The 17,232-nt window shown below is 39.5% G+C and overlaps 1 protein-coding gene across 1 annotated transcript in view; it reads right to left on the bottom strand.

Annotated features, from left to right (window-relative positions):
• Nucleotides 1-16,982, bottom strand: part of kcnh4b (potassium voltage-gated channel, subfamily H (eag-related), member 4b) — a 48,162-nt gene extending 31,180 nt beyond the window's left edge. Inside the window, 5 exon segments of the mRNA XM_039616756.1 lie at nt 954-962; nt 3,013-3,125; nt 3,554-3,685; nt 5,994-6,227; nt 16,869-16,982. Coding sequence (XP_039472690.1) covers nt 954-962; nt 3,013-3,125; nt 3,554-3,685; nt 5,994-6,227; nt 16,869-16,944 — 564 coding nt within the window. The 5' untranslated portion in view covers nt 16,945-16,982.
• Between the last annotated feature and the right edge of the window lie 250 nt (nt 16,983-17,232).

Below are 17,232 nucleotides of genomic sequence, written 5' to 3'. Positions count from 1 at the left end.
CCTAAAACAGAAAACAGGGAATTTATTTAGTTACATTAACATATCAGCCAGGTTACTCTTCTAAACCATTTACATTCTATTTAAATTTATAGATTACATTCATGGCCTAGTTGCAGTTTCAGTGAATGCATGGTGGTGTATAGCAGCCTCCACAGACTTGAAATAAAAAATGGATGTAGGCGCTGTGAAATCACTAAAAATTAAGCTAACGAAGCAAATTTAAGCGTCCTTTAATCCTTATTTGTTTAGACTGAGAATTGAACAAGTAATATATTTGGGATGTACATGCTTAATGAAAATCAGAGAACATTAATAATTTGTTGTTTTTTTAACTTTAAGTTACATATAAAAATTTGAATTCAACCTCTCACTGTTGTTGACATGGCCTGTTTTGTCATACAGAAAGATAGTGTTTGGCCCACATTTAGTTTATTGGGATCTGGCCAACCAAACTCTGACTGGGGGGATTTTTTTTATCCAGCTGAATTAGGCTGTGCCACATTGATTGACAGGTGTCATGAACAGGCAGCTGAAGCCCACAGCGATCTGCTGGGCCTTATTCTGGATCCTGTTGGAGCATTTTTAATGGACTATCTGATAATATTATGGCTTGTTGTCCAACAAATTTGTGCAATACGTAGCCCTCATTTGTGGGTATGTACAGTATGTCTGTGCAGTGCACCTGTATAGTTTGTGAATGCAGCTTTCTAACCTAGCTTGGCTGGCTAACTTGGTGAGCACACACCCATATTGAGGTTTTGCAGTCAAGGGACATTAACATGTTGACCATTTTGGACGTGACAATCATGGTGACAATGAAAGAATCAAGTGAATAAGGCCTCAGTCACACAGCCCTAGTGACCAGTCAGTGATCGCCATATTTCTAACCGCTAATGTTGGCAGATAATATTTCTAACTGTAGTTTCCTGGAAGTGATGGACTAATCTACAAACTACTGGCAGCTACTGTCAGTGTTGCCAACTCCTCACTAAGGGAAATCGCTATTGGCTGTCCTAAAAGTCGCTAGAAGTTGCTAAATGATGTCATCGCTTAATTTGGTCATGCCTCTGTAATTGTAACAGACGCTGTAGGAGAGAGAAATAACATTGTGGAAGTGACATAAAGTCACTAAAAAACACCCTAAACACATTTAGTATATATTTAGAACTACAAATTAAATTTCTTTTAGGGAGTATTGTTTTTTTTAATGTCACAATTCCAACCCTCCTCCTTTATCCGGACTTGTGACTGGCAAAAGTGACCCAAAATAGGCACTTTGGCAGAGTTACTTTTTTGTTTGTGTATGTGTGTCTTTTTAAGTAGTTTTAAACCTTGAGAGCCACAAAAAGTAGGCTAAAAGTAAAAGAAGAACATGTTAATGTTGTTAACAAATTACATTAACAATCAAAATGGACATAGCAAGCCTCACCAGACAGCTTCAGTCGAAATCGGATGCACAAGATGGAGTCAAGGGTCTGCAAGGACATCCGAATTCTAAGTTAGCAATGATTGGAATGATGTATGCTTGTAAGAGTGATACGTGCTTTCACGTCAAAAAATTGTCATAAGTCTCCAAAATCACCAGAAAAAGTCACCAGATTTGTCACTAGTCACTTTTTAGAAAATAAGTCACTAAGGGGGTCTGAAAACTCGCTAAATATAGTGACAAAATCACTAAGTTGGCAACACTGGCTACTGTAGGTGGAGTATAAGTGTGAAAAGTATGACACAAACTGGAACCAGGGAAATTAAAAGTTGTGGCTTTTGCTAAGCTTGTTAGCATCTTAGACATAATAGCTATCTTGCTAACCAGTGCTGTCTAACTGATAAACCATCAAAGATTTTCAACATGCAGATATTTTTTTGAATATTTTTAATTAATTATTTATTTCCAGTATTGTATAAAGCTGTCTAAATATATGAAGCTTATACTCTGTTGATTACTTAACCTTTATGTAATTGTTATGTAGATATTTTTAATTTTTTAAAGCTTTGAGGAACAGAGAAGATATAAAGTGCCTTTCCTGATGCTGCTTTCAACTGACAGATTATTTTGAATAAAGAAACCAAAGTTTTTTTTCAAAAAAAGGTGTAAATTCACATAGAATTGTTTAATTTTGTCCACTTGATATTATGAGAAATAAAAGGAAGGAAAAAAAACTGACATTTTTTCCAGTTTAATCATGACACTGAAAGTGATTTGTGGCAACGTGAAACCTTTCAAAGTGAATTATATCTGGTGACGTGAAGCAAAAATGAGTGTAAGTAACTGCTGGTGATGTGAAGAGGACGGGATGCGCAACAAACTTTCAGGTGAGCGACTAAAAAGACTACAGGTGAGAATACAATTGACTGTGCATTGCTAGAACCTGCTAATAAATAAATTAGAGGGTCAGCTACCCAACTTTAGGTAGTTAAATAAATCTGAAAATAACTTTCCCAGGACTCTGTATGATACTTTAGTGTTACACAGAGCAGCCTTATTTGAAGCTGAGAGTAGAGGTTATTTATGAGAACAGCCCTTTGCCATAATAACTTATAACCCAAAGGTTTGGGAGGTGTCGGCATGTTTTTTTTTAAAATGATTAGAAAGATGCATTCAGCTTACTCTATGACCAATAGCCCCTCACCAGCAGTGAGAGCCATCTTACAAGCAACCACAGTTGCCGCACTGACCTTGCTCTTTGTCCATTTAAATCCACCAAACAACAGCTTGCATACAAAAAAGTAGGATTAAAACAGCACCAAAAATAGCAAAGTCATAAGTTTAATTTTTAACAGAGCTAAGCCACACTCTTAGAATCTGGGCCAAGACTTCCCTTATAATGTCCTCTTAAAATCTCATGTTTTAGATATCAGAATTAATAATTTAAACTCAGGTGTGATGGTGCTGCATGTCTAAGCAACTTCTGTTTATCTTTATAGATGACATGCAGGGAAAAATAGAAAAAAACCCCGTCATATCCAGTCAAATATGAGTGATAGAGGTATACTCACTCCGCCCAGGTTGACCTCTCCTTTGCCTCCACTGGAGAATTGGCTGGTCAGCTGGTACAGCATGGTGTGTCCACGCTTCCTGGCCTCACTGAAGTGAGAATTGCTCTTCCTCCTGTGCATCTTGTCCTCTGAAACTGTCACACAGAGTCAGATAAGTCACAAGGCTGTAAACGTTGTTGTGAGATGGCGATATATGAGAAAAAAAACAGTAGCATCCAACTCAATACCTGAAGTTTTTTCTCTGGTGTAGCTACACAGCTAAGACACAAAAACACAAGCGCCACCAGGCATTGGTATTTGTGGCAGACTGTGTTCAGGTTCCACTTGAAGACACATTGCGGCCCGAATCAAACTCCCAATTGAAAACAACTCTCTGAGTTCAATGAACAACTGCCAGCCCAAACAAAACTGCTGTGTAGGATGTGACAGTGATGAACAGGAACATACAGAGAAAATGAAAGCTAGGGGCCCGAGCACGACCCACTCGTAAATCATGCTCTTAGTAAGCAAATAAAAGCAGTTTTTCCTCCCCATATAAACAAACCTTTCAACTTACATTCCTTCTTGCTGTTGAGGTGGCCCTTTTCGTAGGTGTCAGTGATGTCTTTGAATGAGAAGAGAAAGAGAACCATTTCGCCCTTTTCGTTTTTTATGGGCACAATGTCCAACAGACACCAGAAGGCCACACCTGCAACAGAAGCAGAAATGATCATTTAGTAATAGTTTTCCTTCCACTTTATTCGGAGAATGGAGACAAATGTTCATCCTGTGCTGTGCAGACCTTTAAAGAAAAGCTGATGTTGCATAAAAAAGGGCTTTGAATAATATGATGGCATATTAATTAAAAAAAAACCTGTTTGTACCTCCAAATAGCCTTAATGAAACAATGTGCCCACTGGAGAAAAGAGATGCAAGAGATGGAAGAGGTACACCTTTTAGTTGGAGAGTTTGTTTTGGCTGTTTGTCTTTTATTCCTCTTTCCTGCTTCCTTCTTTTTTCTGCTCCACCCTCTCTCCTTCCTTTACTCTCCAGCATCCTCGGGTCCCTGCTTCCCTTTTATTTATTTTTTGGGGGGATAGTTGTCCTGTTTATTGAAGCTTTGCTTGTTTAGTTTTCTTTCTCTTTATTGATTTAATGTCGTACAGCCTATTGTGTAGCTGACACAGACTCCTTCCACCTTTTGATGACTTTAATCCAGACCAGATATCAGTTTGAGTCCCATTGGTAAACTGAAAGGTGTTGGCATACTCTTCATATGTTGTATTCCCTGAGATTAGTTGAGCTGTTTTTTGCTGGTTGTCTTTAGTTTGTGGCATTTGTGTGGTTAGACTCTCTGTGGACTTTCTCTTTGTACTTGTTTTCAGTCTCAGTGAGGCTCACAACTGATTGTTTTCTGTGTATTTGGGGCCTTATTTTTTCACTGTGTCCTTGGTTTTTATTTATTTATTTTGGACCGTGTGCATTCTTCCTGTCTTTCTTTAAAATCTCTTTATGGCTCATCACAGTGGTATTTTTCTATATTTGTGATCCCTTTGTATCCTTTTGGTTGTTTTGTGGTGATTCTTTGGTTGATTTGAATTTAATTGAGCCAAACCTTTGTGGTCTAGAGGTCCTGATTGGCAATCAAATTCACGTGGGGTCTTGTGCACCCCATCGCCTCTGTTAATGTATCTCCTTAATGGCATCAGTTTCTCAAGCCAAGGTTGTGCAATTTCACACATCACGTCACCATCGCTGAACTGCGGCTACTTGTCATATCCTTGGCATATGGCATAGCCTTTCTATAAATATGCCCCAAATTAGATGTGGACAGTGATCTGCAGGATAGAACACAAAGTGAAAGAGAAAGTTAGAGGGTTGGATATAACAAGTAAGAGAGGGAAGGAACAGCACAGATCCAAGACCCCACCAGAAACCAGTATGCTCATTAGCAGACTCTGTAGAAATTGTGCTCTGCCACCAAACAGATGTTTCACATCTTCTTCAGTGTCTCTAGTGTGCTTGTTCATGTGTCAAGCACAGACAGGGAGGAAAGAAAGGGGAAGAAAACATTGTAGATGGTGGTGTTTTACTGCAAGCCTGTCGGTATAACTACAACAGGCAGCAAGCCATTTGTGAGTGTTCGTGCTTGCAAATTGTACAAACTAGAGTGTACGTGTAGTGAATTCCTTCGGTGACAGACTTCTTTATATACTCTACCAGTCGTGAACATTTGCCAAGTGAGATTCTAGCTTTAAAACTGCATTTTCCTTTTTAACTTTCACAGTCTTTGTTCTAGCTTTCTGCTTTTTTGGTGTCTATTTTTTATTAACTGTGGTGGATTAAAAATCAGTTTTAGCAGTATTGCCTTACTTTTACTAGCTTTACTCTAAAAAATAAGAGAATAAAAAGATTAAAAGCAGTCGTGTTTTTGTTAAAGTCCTGATTTGACAGTCCAACTGTATAATAAGCAGTTCACACACCCTGAGGAAGCAGGTTTGAGCCTCTGTCGAATGAGTATAATCCTGCTTGCCAATCAAGGAGGCTTAAACAGTGTTGTATGTTCTCTCCTAATGCATGACATCATATTCAGAGCCAGAAGGATTAGCCAGAAGTTAGAAGGAAGGAGGTAATTCAAGACACTACGTACAGTACCTTATCCTGCATTAGGAAAGCGCATTTAGCTGTGGAAATAGGGTACACTACTCCTCTCAGAACCTCTTACTCTCCCCTAATCTTATTGTTTTGTATTAATTATAATGAAAATTGAGGAACACCAACTCTCTAAAAAGCACGTAGGGCACTGCTTAACCGCTCTTTTAAATTCTGCATTCATAATTCAACCAGAACATTCAGCTCTCATCTAAAAATAAATCCACTCTTCATAATGTTGAGGGAAAAAAAACATTTTTCATTTTGATCAGGCTGCAGGTTGATCAAACCAAAATAATATAGTTAATAATATTGGAGCAGCTGGGATCTACTTTATCTCTACAGCCTCGGCGGTATGCACCCACCGTTCTTCTTGTAAAAGTGGACCTCAGCCTGGTACTCTTCTCGGCTCTCCAGGGCCTTCTCCATCTGTTGGGCCACTTGCTCGCTGGTGTCGGCCCCGTACAGGAAGTGGCAGCTGCAGTTCTTCTGCATCACCTCAGTTCTTGTAAAGCCCGTCAATTCGCAGAAGCCATCTGAGCAGTACACAATAGGGTACCCACGGTGACCCTGGGCATTACCCAGCAGGAAATTACTGTCTGTGATGGGGAACATGAGAAGGTAAAGATGTGTTAGAAGTATAGAAGCAGAGGCAGATTTTTTTTTTTTGACATGCGTTTGTGAAACGGAGAGGTTTTTGATATGAATGTCAGTAACAAGCAAGGTCGAGCTTCATGCATCATGTTTAGCCTGGTGTTTAATACATTATCTCTTCTTCACACTGGGAATCAAAGTCCAGTTAGTTCTTTGAATTTACGTCAAAGCTTTTCAAAGAAAACATGAATCAGAGTTTAGTGTGGATTCAATTTCAGCCGAAATTAATTTCCCCAGGCCTTCATCAGTGCATTTCGGATCTTTGATGGTGGTTATTAGGAATGTTGAATGATACTGAAAGAAACTGGCATTATGCACTGCAGACAGTATGACATAAAACAGTCGACTGGGGTTTATGAGCACCACAAAGGTTAGTGACCGATTTTCCCACTGGGCTTTAGGCTTACCGCTAATTTGAGGATATGAACCGAGAAGAGTCTTGACTCTTCAATTTAAAAATCGAGTGGATAATAGAGAGATGGAGGAAAATGGAAATGTGCCAGTGGAATATAAACATAAATATGAAGTATGACTGGAGAAAGAAAGCAAATGCTTTAAGAATGACCAATATAAAGCCACACTCAATTTCACCTTTTCAATTTCATCCCATAACGTGCCAGAGTGAATGACTCAGTTTAATTTGACTGAACAGGTTCATTCACCTGTTTGTTCTATGTTTGACTGATGTGAGGCCACATTTATGGAGCTGCAGATTAGAAAATACAGTGTACTTCAGTGAAAGCTGCAGAAAGTCTAAGCATGTAAATGCGACATTGACGTGGTGGAATATTTGCTTTAGTTTACATGTGGATTGCATGGTGTGGTTATTGCCTCTGCAGTTGTTTAATTCTGCAACAAAACAGCTTTGCTTTGGTTCCATTTCAGCACCACGGACAGCTCTTGTTTAGTTATGTCTGCAGGACATAAAGACACAAAACGCGTTTGCCGGTCTGAGATCTTATCCCAGTAACTCAAGGCTGTAGTATTCAAAGACTCTACCTTTGTTCTGCATATCTACATATGTTAATCATGATGACAGGATAGAGTTTGATGTCACATGTTCCCTCGCTTGCTACAAGCATGTGACCTTGCTGCAGTGAGGGTCCTTTGTTTGGCAAACATTGTGGCTATGTGTCTACCAGAATGACTTGTGCGAAGAATACTGTAATGCAACACAGTGTGAGAAATCCAGATTTTCCAAATGCAATACATAGAAGCATACTCATTGTTGTGAAGATAAAAAAAAAAGTAACCATATTATATAATGTTTATTTAATCTGGATAATGTTGGGTATTTTCAGTCACTGAGCTGATATTATCACTTTGTTTTCCTGATTTGTTTCCTCTTTAGGACACACAGTCAAACCCATATTTCAGTCTCTTTTCACAACTTCGCAACAAAGAGGAGAAAACAATCATCAGTCTCCAGTTTTTGTGTCCTTACAAATGCTCAGCGAGTGTCAAACAACCACCAGCTTACACTAGATTTGTGACTCCTCACCTACAGGCTTCCAGGCAGAATGTGGTGATTGAAACATAGTCTGGTAGAAAATGACTTTTGCAGACAAAATAAACAGCCTGAGGCTGGAAGCGTTAACAGATACTGTAGCTGAACCTGTCAGCACAAAAAGTATGGCTTTACTACTTTAGATTGCATTATGTTGTTCATAAGCAGTAGATACAGCATGGATCTCATAGAATAGATGCTTCAGATGTTAGAAAACACACTACTCTGATTTTAAGGGTATGGAAAAATATCTGTGGTTTGAAATCTGCTTTACTGAAAAGGTCATTCATCTTTATACTGAATTTGCTGTATTAATCTAGGAAGTATTTATGCATATTTGCTCATTATTTCTTTGAACAAGTCACTATTGAGGCCTCACCAAAGTAACTGACTTGTCTCTGCCGTCAAATTGAAAACATCAGACCACAGATTTTGTGCACAGAGAACAAGAGGCAGCACACAGACAGACAGACCAATAGACTGCTCTGTATGCTCACGATTTCACAGAGAGAAAGACTAAGAAGGAGTATTAAACAGCTGCTGCTGCACTTTCCACAATCTAGCACTTTAATTGGCCGGGCTGAACAGAAAGCAGTCCACAGGGGCTGTCTTTTCTGAGCGGTGACAACCTTTCTTGGGTGTGCAGCGAGCAGCAACTAAACTGTCACTGTGGAATTATAGAAGGAGACAGGCATTAGTCTGATCCATCAGGAGGCAGAGGAAGTTTTATGCCAGTCTATGCTATGGCTTGATGGTGTTCAGCAAGGAGAAACTGTACTATTTCTGTTCCATAGTCTGCTGCAGATCTTTGTGAACAAAGATTCACACCTGTTATTTTTTTATGATACTGTATATGAAGCTTTTTTTTGCAGGTAAAGTCACAACTGATTAGAAAGCGTCCTGAAACTGAGTTTTTCTCCCCGGTTTCACATCTAAAAAAACCCCTTCACCCTAGAAACAATGGTGGAACAAGATGTGATTGCCTATCCAGCTGGAAAAAAAAGAAACATGGCCTCTTTTTCATGTTCTATAAATTCCTAACACCCTAACTCAGTGAGCCAGCAAGTGTCAGAGAGCAACTGCATTCATCTCTGGTTTATGTAATGTTTACCTAAGAATAGGTACATCTCTACTCAGCATCCCTAAATCGGTCCTTTAAATAGGTCAAGGGCAGGGGTAGTCATTAATCACTTTGTAAGGAAACATTAGAACCAACGGGCCATGAAGGGAAAAACTTTTATGCTGTGTTTGGAGGTGTGCAAAGTTTTATGGATGGGCAAATAGAAAGGTTTTCTTAAAGTGTACTAAAACTTTCAAATGAGTTAGCATTTTACTTCAAATGCAATGCAATCAATCTTTCAGTCAACATTTAGGTTTTTGTATTCATTAACTAATTGATGATTAAGTCAAGCAATTGTTGTTGCTGGTGGCTGGTGGTGTGAGATAAGGGGTGTTGAACCTGTGGCTGTTGCCCATCTCTACTGACTCCCTGTGAACCTCAGTTAAGGTGGTATGCAGTGATATAGAACAAAAAAAAATACAGTATCTAGTTATGGATTTCAAAATTTTTAAAAATTAAAAACACAGAAGAAAATAGAGAATTTAACAGCGTGTGGACAGATTTGTTTGCTTTCACCACCAACGCTGCTGGCTTCCTGGTATGCTTGATCTGCTGCTGGACTTTTGTCAAAATCAAATTGAAACTTTCCTATTTTTTGTTTACTTTTACTGTATAAAGCTAATAGGCTGCTAATTATTTTATTTTATTATCAAAGTAAGTTCTGAGAGGTGCAGAGCTTCAAAGCTGCTTTGTTAAATAGGTGTATACTATACCTGCTATTGGATAGTTTTTCCTCCACTTCATAATAGTTCAATTTTGTTTGTAATTATAAAAATAGTTATAATATCCAAAGAATTTGAGATATTGATGTTCTTTCATTTCACGAATGCAAAAAAACCCCAAAACAAAATAAAAATATGGCGTTCTTGTCATTTAAAATGTCATGTGGTAAAAGATTTTAAATATTTACAGCTGTCAGAAATGTTTTAAATGATTTTTAAATAAGGTGCTGTCAACTTCATTAAGAAAACATATCCTTTATTTATCCTAAATTTGGGAAATTATTTGTTACTGCAGGTGAAAAAGACTAACTTGCTGAATAAAATGTGCAAGTCTCATAAACTTTTATTTCCCACAGAGATTATTTTATGCGAATTTATCCAAAATCCTACTGGCTTTTGGTCAATGATAACGTCTGGGTTGACTTTCAAAACACCAATTAAAGCAAAACAAACAAAAAAACCCTATATTTAAGTACTATTTTGAGAATTATGTTTATTTTCTTTAAAAAGAGATTGATTAAACGGTTGATACTTTTATACTGTTTTCCACAGTTGGTCTATGTATATTGGACATGATATAGTACTTTATATTATTGAGCTTTAGAGGTGTTGGATAACACCAGGCCAGCTTTGCCATACACTCACTTTATCAGGTGCATCTCTCTAATAAGGATTTGGAACCTGCTTTGCCTTCAGAACTGGTTTAATTGTTCCTGCACACAATCAGCAAGGTGCTGGAAACACTGAGGTGAATCTCCTGGTTCACCATATCTCAAAGCTGCTCAGTTGGCTTGAGAACTGGTGGCTAAGGAGGCTAAACCAGTTTGTGGTGAGTTGAGCTTTATGACATGGTGCATTATCTAAATAAATCCAATATTTGGATGTAGGTTCACTTTCACAGTAAATCATTTTATTTCGTGAATAAAAGCCTTTCACCTTATTTATTTCAGTTCTACAGTCGCATATTTATTTCTTCATTAATAAGTTTAGCTATCCAGCAACCACATGAACCGCACTGTAAACAGTTTTGTCTGTGCATGCGTTTGTGTGCATATATGTGTGTGTGGCTGTGACAATGCCTCAATTCTTAGTCTGTAATCCTCTGAGGGATATTGCTTCCAGTAGCCGCTCAGCTGCTCCGGCTTCCTTAATTACACATCTGTGCTGACTCGCTACAACTGTAATCTGACATGATAACACTACATGCTACTGCTAACATCAAGCAGCCGGCCTCGTGTCCATATAAGAGTTCTTCTGTGCATAAAAGACAGATGAAGCCCAAGAGGCCTGGCCACTTCCTCAGAAGCTAATTACCACTCAGTAGCATGTAATTACTTATTGGGGCAGATGGGTGAGAGCAAAAGAAGGAGTGGGCATGCAGGGGGAAAGGGTCACTGGTTTGACAAAGAGGCACGTGGGAAAATCAGTCACTTTGATGTCAACGATTAATAAAGATGTTTGAATTAAACGCAAAGACAGAAAAAAAGTATCTGTGCAGTCGTGATCTAACTCCTGTTAAAGGTAAAAAGACTGCAGCTACGTAGCGCCTTTATACCAAGAACAGTGCAAAGTGCTTTACAAAGCCTCACACCCACTCACACCTAAATTCACACACCGATGGAGGCGGAGCTGCAATGTAAGGTGCAGACCTGCACATTAGAAGCAGGTTTATTTTGGTGTCTTGCTTGAAAACACCGACATACATGGAGTAAGCCACCTGGGGACTCAACCACCAACCTGAACAATTACAGCAGAGCCTATTCCAAATGTACAGATCAAACTTTGCCACCTGTTACCACTGACTTTTAAAAAAACAAAACAAAAAGAGCAGCAAAGGATACAGCCACAAAAGAGTCTCAGCTATCATCTGGCTTCTATTTGGTGTTGGTTTCTGCAGCTGCCTATTAAGACCCGCTCATCAGCTGGGTAACAATGAGCTCCGTAAGCTTCAGCCTGACATTCTTTCCTGGCTCCTCTTTGGTTCTTTAGCTGCCTTTTATTAGAAAAGTGTTTGGGGGGAAAATAAACCCACTTCTTATCTTTGCCAGCAGCTGCCCCGTGGTTACGCTGCCCCACAGGGCGAGTACTGCTGTCAGTGTAAAAATGCTGCTGGGGAGGTCGTGTAAAAGAGCTCGGGGAGGTGGAGTTGGGTATAAAGGATGGGCATCTATACTCTAACACACAGGCAGAGCACAGTGCTTGTGCCACCAACATAATGGAAACTCTGGTTTTTAGCCAGTGTTGACAATCAGCATCCAGACTTCTGATGTGCAAAACAAATCTACAGCCAGAACTGTAATTGTAACTTCACCCTGACCTTTGATCCTTTATAAATGCCCTTCAGAAATAATAATAATAAAAAAGAAAGACAATTCAAACCAACAAAGAGAATTTTTTTTTTTTTTTTTTTTTTTTTTTTTTAAAGAGCGTGATGTGGTTTTGTTGCCTTGAGCACAGGCACTCACACAGGGAGACATCTCCTTTTGGGAAACATGGACGCTGACATTGCTGTGAGCCAAATACTGTGCTGTGTGTGTCAAAGGTTATCGACCTAACCTGCCCTGACATTTTGCTTACCGCAGGGCGGTTCAGCTGGGTAATTGTCTCAGACCAGGAACCGTTAAATTATAAGCAACTTAAAATTGCTTTCGCTTTAATAACTGTTATTCCTGAGGTCAAGCACAGCCACATCAATATTTATGAGGATAAACACACAAAAAAACCTCTCGGTGGAGAAATTACCCTGAAACACCCGGAAAATGCTCAACGTGAAGCTGCACAATAGATAATGACTGTAAGATTTGGGGCTTTTAAGATAATGTATTATTTGGTCCATCAGAGCAAACAGATGCACAAAAGCACAAGGCAGCCTTGTTTTGCATAGTGGAAATAATTACATGGACATGCAGGAACATAATGATGAAATAACTGTCTCAGATGCTGCTTTTATTATATATGGCAGTCAAGGCAGGGGCTTAGTTGGAGTGGCACATTAAATAAAATTTTTGGACAATGTTTGACTGCGAGGCTGCTCACTCAGCAGTGGAGCTTCTTTTGGTTCCGCTGATCTAAATACATTCTGTACTCAGACTGATGGACTTAGCCATTTTTGCTGTAAGAAACTTTTACCTCGTCATCAGTTTATGTTTTAAACTGCATTGCATATTGCTTGTAAAAATATTAGATTAGAGAAGAAACTGGTGTTCAGTGTACAATGATGTGATACTATTAACTTATTTAACATTACAGAAATTGTAAAAGTAAAAGGCTGCACAGGTTTCATATAGAAACCTACAAATAATTTTGTTTGCATAAATAATGCATAAATAACACATAATATAATCAGCCACTTCATTAGGCACATCTGTTCAGCTGCTGGTTAGGGAAAATATGTAGCCAGCCAATTCATTAGCAGCAACTCAAAGCATTTTGTGCAGACATGTTCAAGACAACCTGCTGAAGGTTAAACTGAGCATCAGAATAGGGAAGAAAGGGGATTTTTAAGTGACTTTGAATGTGACATGGTGCTGGTGAAAGATGGGCTGGTCTGAATTGTTCAGAATTTCATCTCTACAGGTTTACAGATAATGGTGTGAAAAAGAGAAAGTATCCATTGTGCAGTAGTTCTCAAAGGGAAATGAGAAGAATGGCCAGACTGGTTTGAGCTGATAGGAAGGCAACAGAAACTTAAATAACCACTCGCTGTAACCAGGGTATGCAGAAGAGCATCTCTAAATGAACCTCTAAGCAGATGAGCTGTAGCAGCAGAAGACCACACCAAGTGCCACCTCTGTCAGCTAAAAACAGGAAACTGAGGCTGCAATTTACACAGGGCCACAAAAACTGGACAACATAAGACTGGAAAAACACTGCCTGGTCTGATGAGTGCTGATTCTGCTGGAGCATTCAGATGGTAGAGTCAGACTTTGACGTAAACAACATGAAAATATGGATCCATCGTAAAGCGCTATACAAATACAGGCCATTTACCATTTGTATCAATGTTTCAGGCTGGCAGTGGTGATGTAATGGTGTGGGGGATTATTTTCTTGGCATAGTTTGGTCCATTAATACCAACTCAGGATAGTTTGACCTCCACAATCTACCTGATTATTGATGCTGACCATGTCTATTTCTTTATGACCACAGCGTACCCATCTTCTGACTTTCTTCTTTCAGAGGATAACGCACCATCTCACAACTCTCTAATTGGCTTCTTGAACATGACGATGAGTTCACTGTACTCAGATGGTCTCCACAGTCATCAGATCTCAGTCAAATGAGCACGTTTGGGACAACATAGAACGTTAGATTTTCATCATGGATGTGCAGCTGTCACATCTATATGGACCAAATATTCAAACAAGGTTTCCAGCAGCAGGGAGTCCAACCTGGAACTAGCAACATGTACCTAATGAAGTAGCTAAAGAGCTAATATAAACTGTAATTGGTGAGTCTAGCCAAGGGTTATGTTTTCATGAAGAGTATTTTTTTTCTGATCTAATTGAACTTCGTTGACTTTATTTTCAATATTGTACAGTTGTAAATGATGTAGCAGGCTTCATGGTTGATTGATGGTCTGTTGTCTTTGTGTAACTGCACATTTAGTGATGATGTGTTGCCTGATTTAAACTGAGACCTGCTACTTTTTACATGTTTCCTGTGTATGAAGATTCATTTTCAAATTTAACTGAATCTTGAGTTTGACTTGACTTACATTTTAAATTAATACAATTAATTTGGAGTAATTTGACATTAAAATAAGTCTTGTAAAAATAATAAAAAATCTTCTCCAGGCATATTTTAGGACTCCTAATAATGATTTCCAGCAAATCGAACTGGAGTATCACAAATCAGACTATTTTTTTCTTCCATCCTGAAAATATGAATCCAGGCGCCCTGTGTCTAAAATCTATCCAGTGAAGCTCAAACATCCAAGTGAAACCCACAAAAACAAACACTATAATGAATGCTGCATGCACCAGACCGACAGCAGTTGGGGGCGACACAGAAGAGAGACTACAGGTGCACGACCCACAATGCCACTTGTTTTAAGATGCTCTTTTCTGGAACAAGAGACCAGCTGCTTACAAGTCCTTAATTAGAAAGCAAGTTCAAGTGTTTTCTCTTTAGTCGACCATCTTTTTCTCCAAGTCCAAAGTGTTCGAGCATCATCCATGTCAAGTGGCAGGACCCTGTCACCCGGGCAACAGGAAGGAAGCTATTTTGAGCAGTGGGCACTCTGCCACTCCTGTAGGAGCCACAGCCTTATGGCAGGGATGAGAATGAGTTGGAAAAAAATGTAGATGCACGTCTCGCTAATGTCTACATGTTTTTACTGATTTATCTTTTATTCTGAATGAATGTTACACACTCAAAACAGGCACTACAGTATATATAAACAGATGAAAAATTAAAGGAAAACCTGAACACTTAACTAACAGCAAGGGCATCTGTGGGTTAGTTAACCCATGGGAGGTATCTTCTTTTGTGGTTTGGGATCACTTAGAGGAGAGGTGGTCAAAAATAAGGTCTGGGGGTTAGATTCGGCCCAACAAAGACTTCAATCTGGTCCACTGGACGGCTTTGGAAAATGTGAAGTGCGTAAAGTTTGGGCTTTTAACCATATTTTCATACGTTTCACAGCTCTGGCTACTGATAAATTCCTTTCCTATGGCTATTCATACTATTTTAAAGTAAATAATATAATTACAGAGTAGTCTGGGCAATGAGATATCATTACGTTTTCTGTAATGTTACATATTTATCTTGCTTCAAGCCTAAAGAGTCATGTTGACAGTTTTTCTTTATCTAAAACAGAGATGTGCTGTTGAAATTGCACTTATTTTTCTTATTTTTATATATCTCAGGGGTTAAAGTTGTAGTTAAACTCAGAAAGGGAAGTTTCACTGATCCACACCACTTAAGATCAAAATGAGCTGTATGTGGCTGCTGACTTAGAAGGAAGTGTCAAATCAATACAAAGTTGTTGTACTCTCAGCAAGTAAGGAAATATCTATTAAATGAGAAAAATCTATAGGGAGACTGTAAGACTTGTAGAATTAAAGCTAATGAACAATGAGGTTGATCTGAGGGCACTCAGTGGTCCACCATGTTACTGAGACAATATTTTTCCTTTATTTTGTCACCTTTTTACTGTCATTTGTATTTAATTCTGAAGTTTTAGAAGTGGGCTCAGCTCCAGATCTAATGGCTGCACGACCAAAATACAACAAGTAAATGTGGAAGAGTCCTGTGACACCCTGAAACACCCTAAAGAGCACTGAATGTTTCTCAACATTACTGTCAACAGTGAAATGATTAGCTCAAGGGCACATGGGGGCCTGTCTGACCTCCTGGCCCTCCAGCTGAACTGTGCAGTAGTCACATCATCTCTAGACTGAGTGTGAATCCTCTCAGCTCACAAAACTCCACTTTTGTATTTTCAGCTCCCTTAGCGCTCAGATACGAGAACAATTCCTGATGGGCCAAGTGTAAGTGCGCTTTAAGAAATTGAGAGATATCTCATTAGAATACCCGGCTCACAAATTGAAGCTATAATTGCATACCCTGCACATCACTTACACGGTAATGTCTCCCATTTCACTGTGTTTATATTTCCCCAAGTGGAACGGAGACTGAGCTCTAAGAATCACAGCGAGCCATCCGTTCAATCTGGCTGCTGAAACCAGCCGAGGGAGGACAGGCTGAATCGACAAACAAACAAAACACAGACGTCCCCGTGGCATTTATTTACAACGAGCCGCAACCTCCCCTGAGAGGGGCACAAGGTACAAAACAAGAGGCACGAGCTAAGCAAAAATGGCAGTGCTGCCTAATGGCTGCTCGGCTACTGTGAAGCTAAATGTGTGAAACAAATGTGAGCTGTCGAGTGCAAGCAAACTTTTTCTTTTTTTTTTTTATTCCAGTGGAACCAGCAGCAGATGCTATTTTAATCAGGAAGTTTGTTTAAAGCAGAGGATGAAGAGAAACACACTTTAATTCAGGCAGTGGGGTCTCTCACAGTGAAAACACAGCACAGGAGTCTGCATTTGATTTAATGCCAGCCACAAAACTTCTATTACTTTAGTTTATTAGCTGTTTTTTAAAAACTGACAAGAAAAGAGGAGACAAATGACCTCACAATAGATGAAGGCTAAGTCCAAGTCAGCAACCTGAACCACCAGGTCACAGAGTGAGCATTTATCAGAGAAGCTCAACCTCACAGGACACTTACGTGTGCCATCGAAGCGTGTGGCGATGGTGTCTAGAAAGGTGTTCTGTGGGGCCAGGAGGCCCTTCATCACCGGCATCTTGACCCCGATTTAGGAAGGTCACCTGCTGGCTTGAGGTCACACCATCCCAAAGGCACAGCAGGTAGCTTCCAGGGAGTCTCAGCAGGTGCGTGAGACTTTGAGGGTGACTCTCCGGCACCAGCCGCAAGGACGCACATTTACAGTAAATGCTGCCACCCTTCCCCGAGCGATGCCTTCTCAGTAAACCAACAGCGCGGCTTTGGGAGGACTAAAATAGCTCACTCCAACAATGCAGAGGTTCGGGTGCAGCCTCGAAAAGGAAAAATTAAGAGTCACGGTCACGAG

This window comes from Oreochromis aureus, linkage group 8 (assembly GCF_013358895.1).
Source record: "Oreochromis aureus strain Israel breed Guangdong linkage group 8, ZZ_aureus, whole genome shotgun sequence".
In the NCBI taxonomy this organism is placed as follows: domain Eukaryota; kingdom Metazoa; phylum Chordata; class Actinopteri; order Cichliformes; family Cichlidae; genus Oreochromis; species Oreochromis aureus.
Note: the sequence above shows the minus strand (reverse complement) of the source record. Positions and strands in the feature narration are given on the sequence as shown.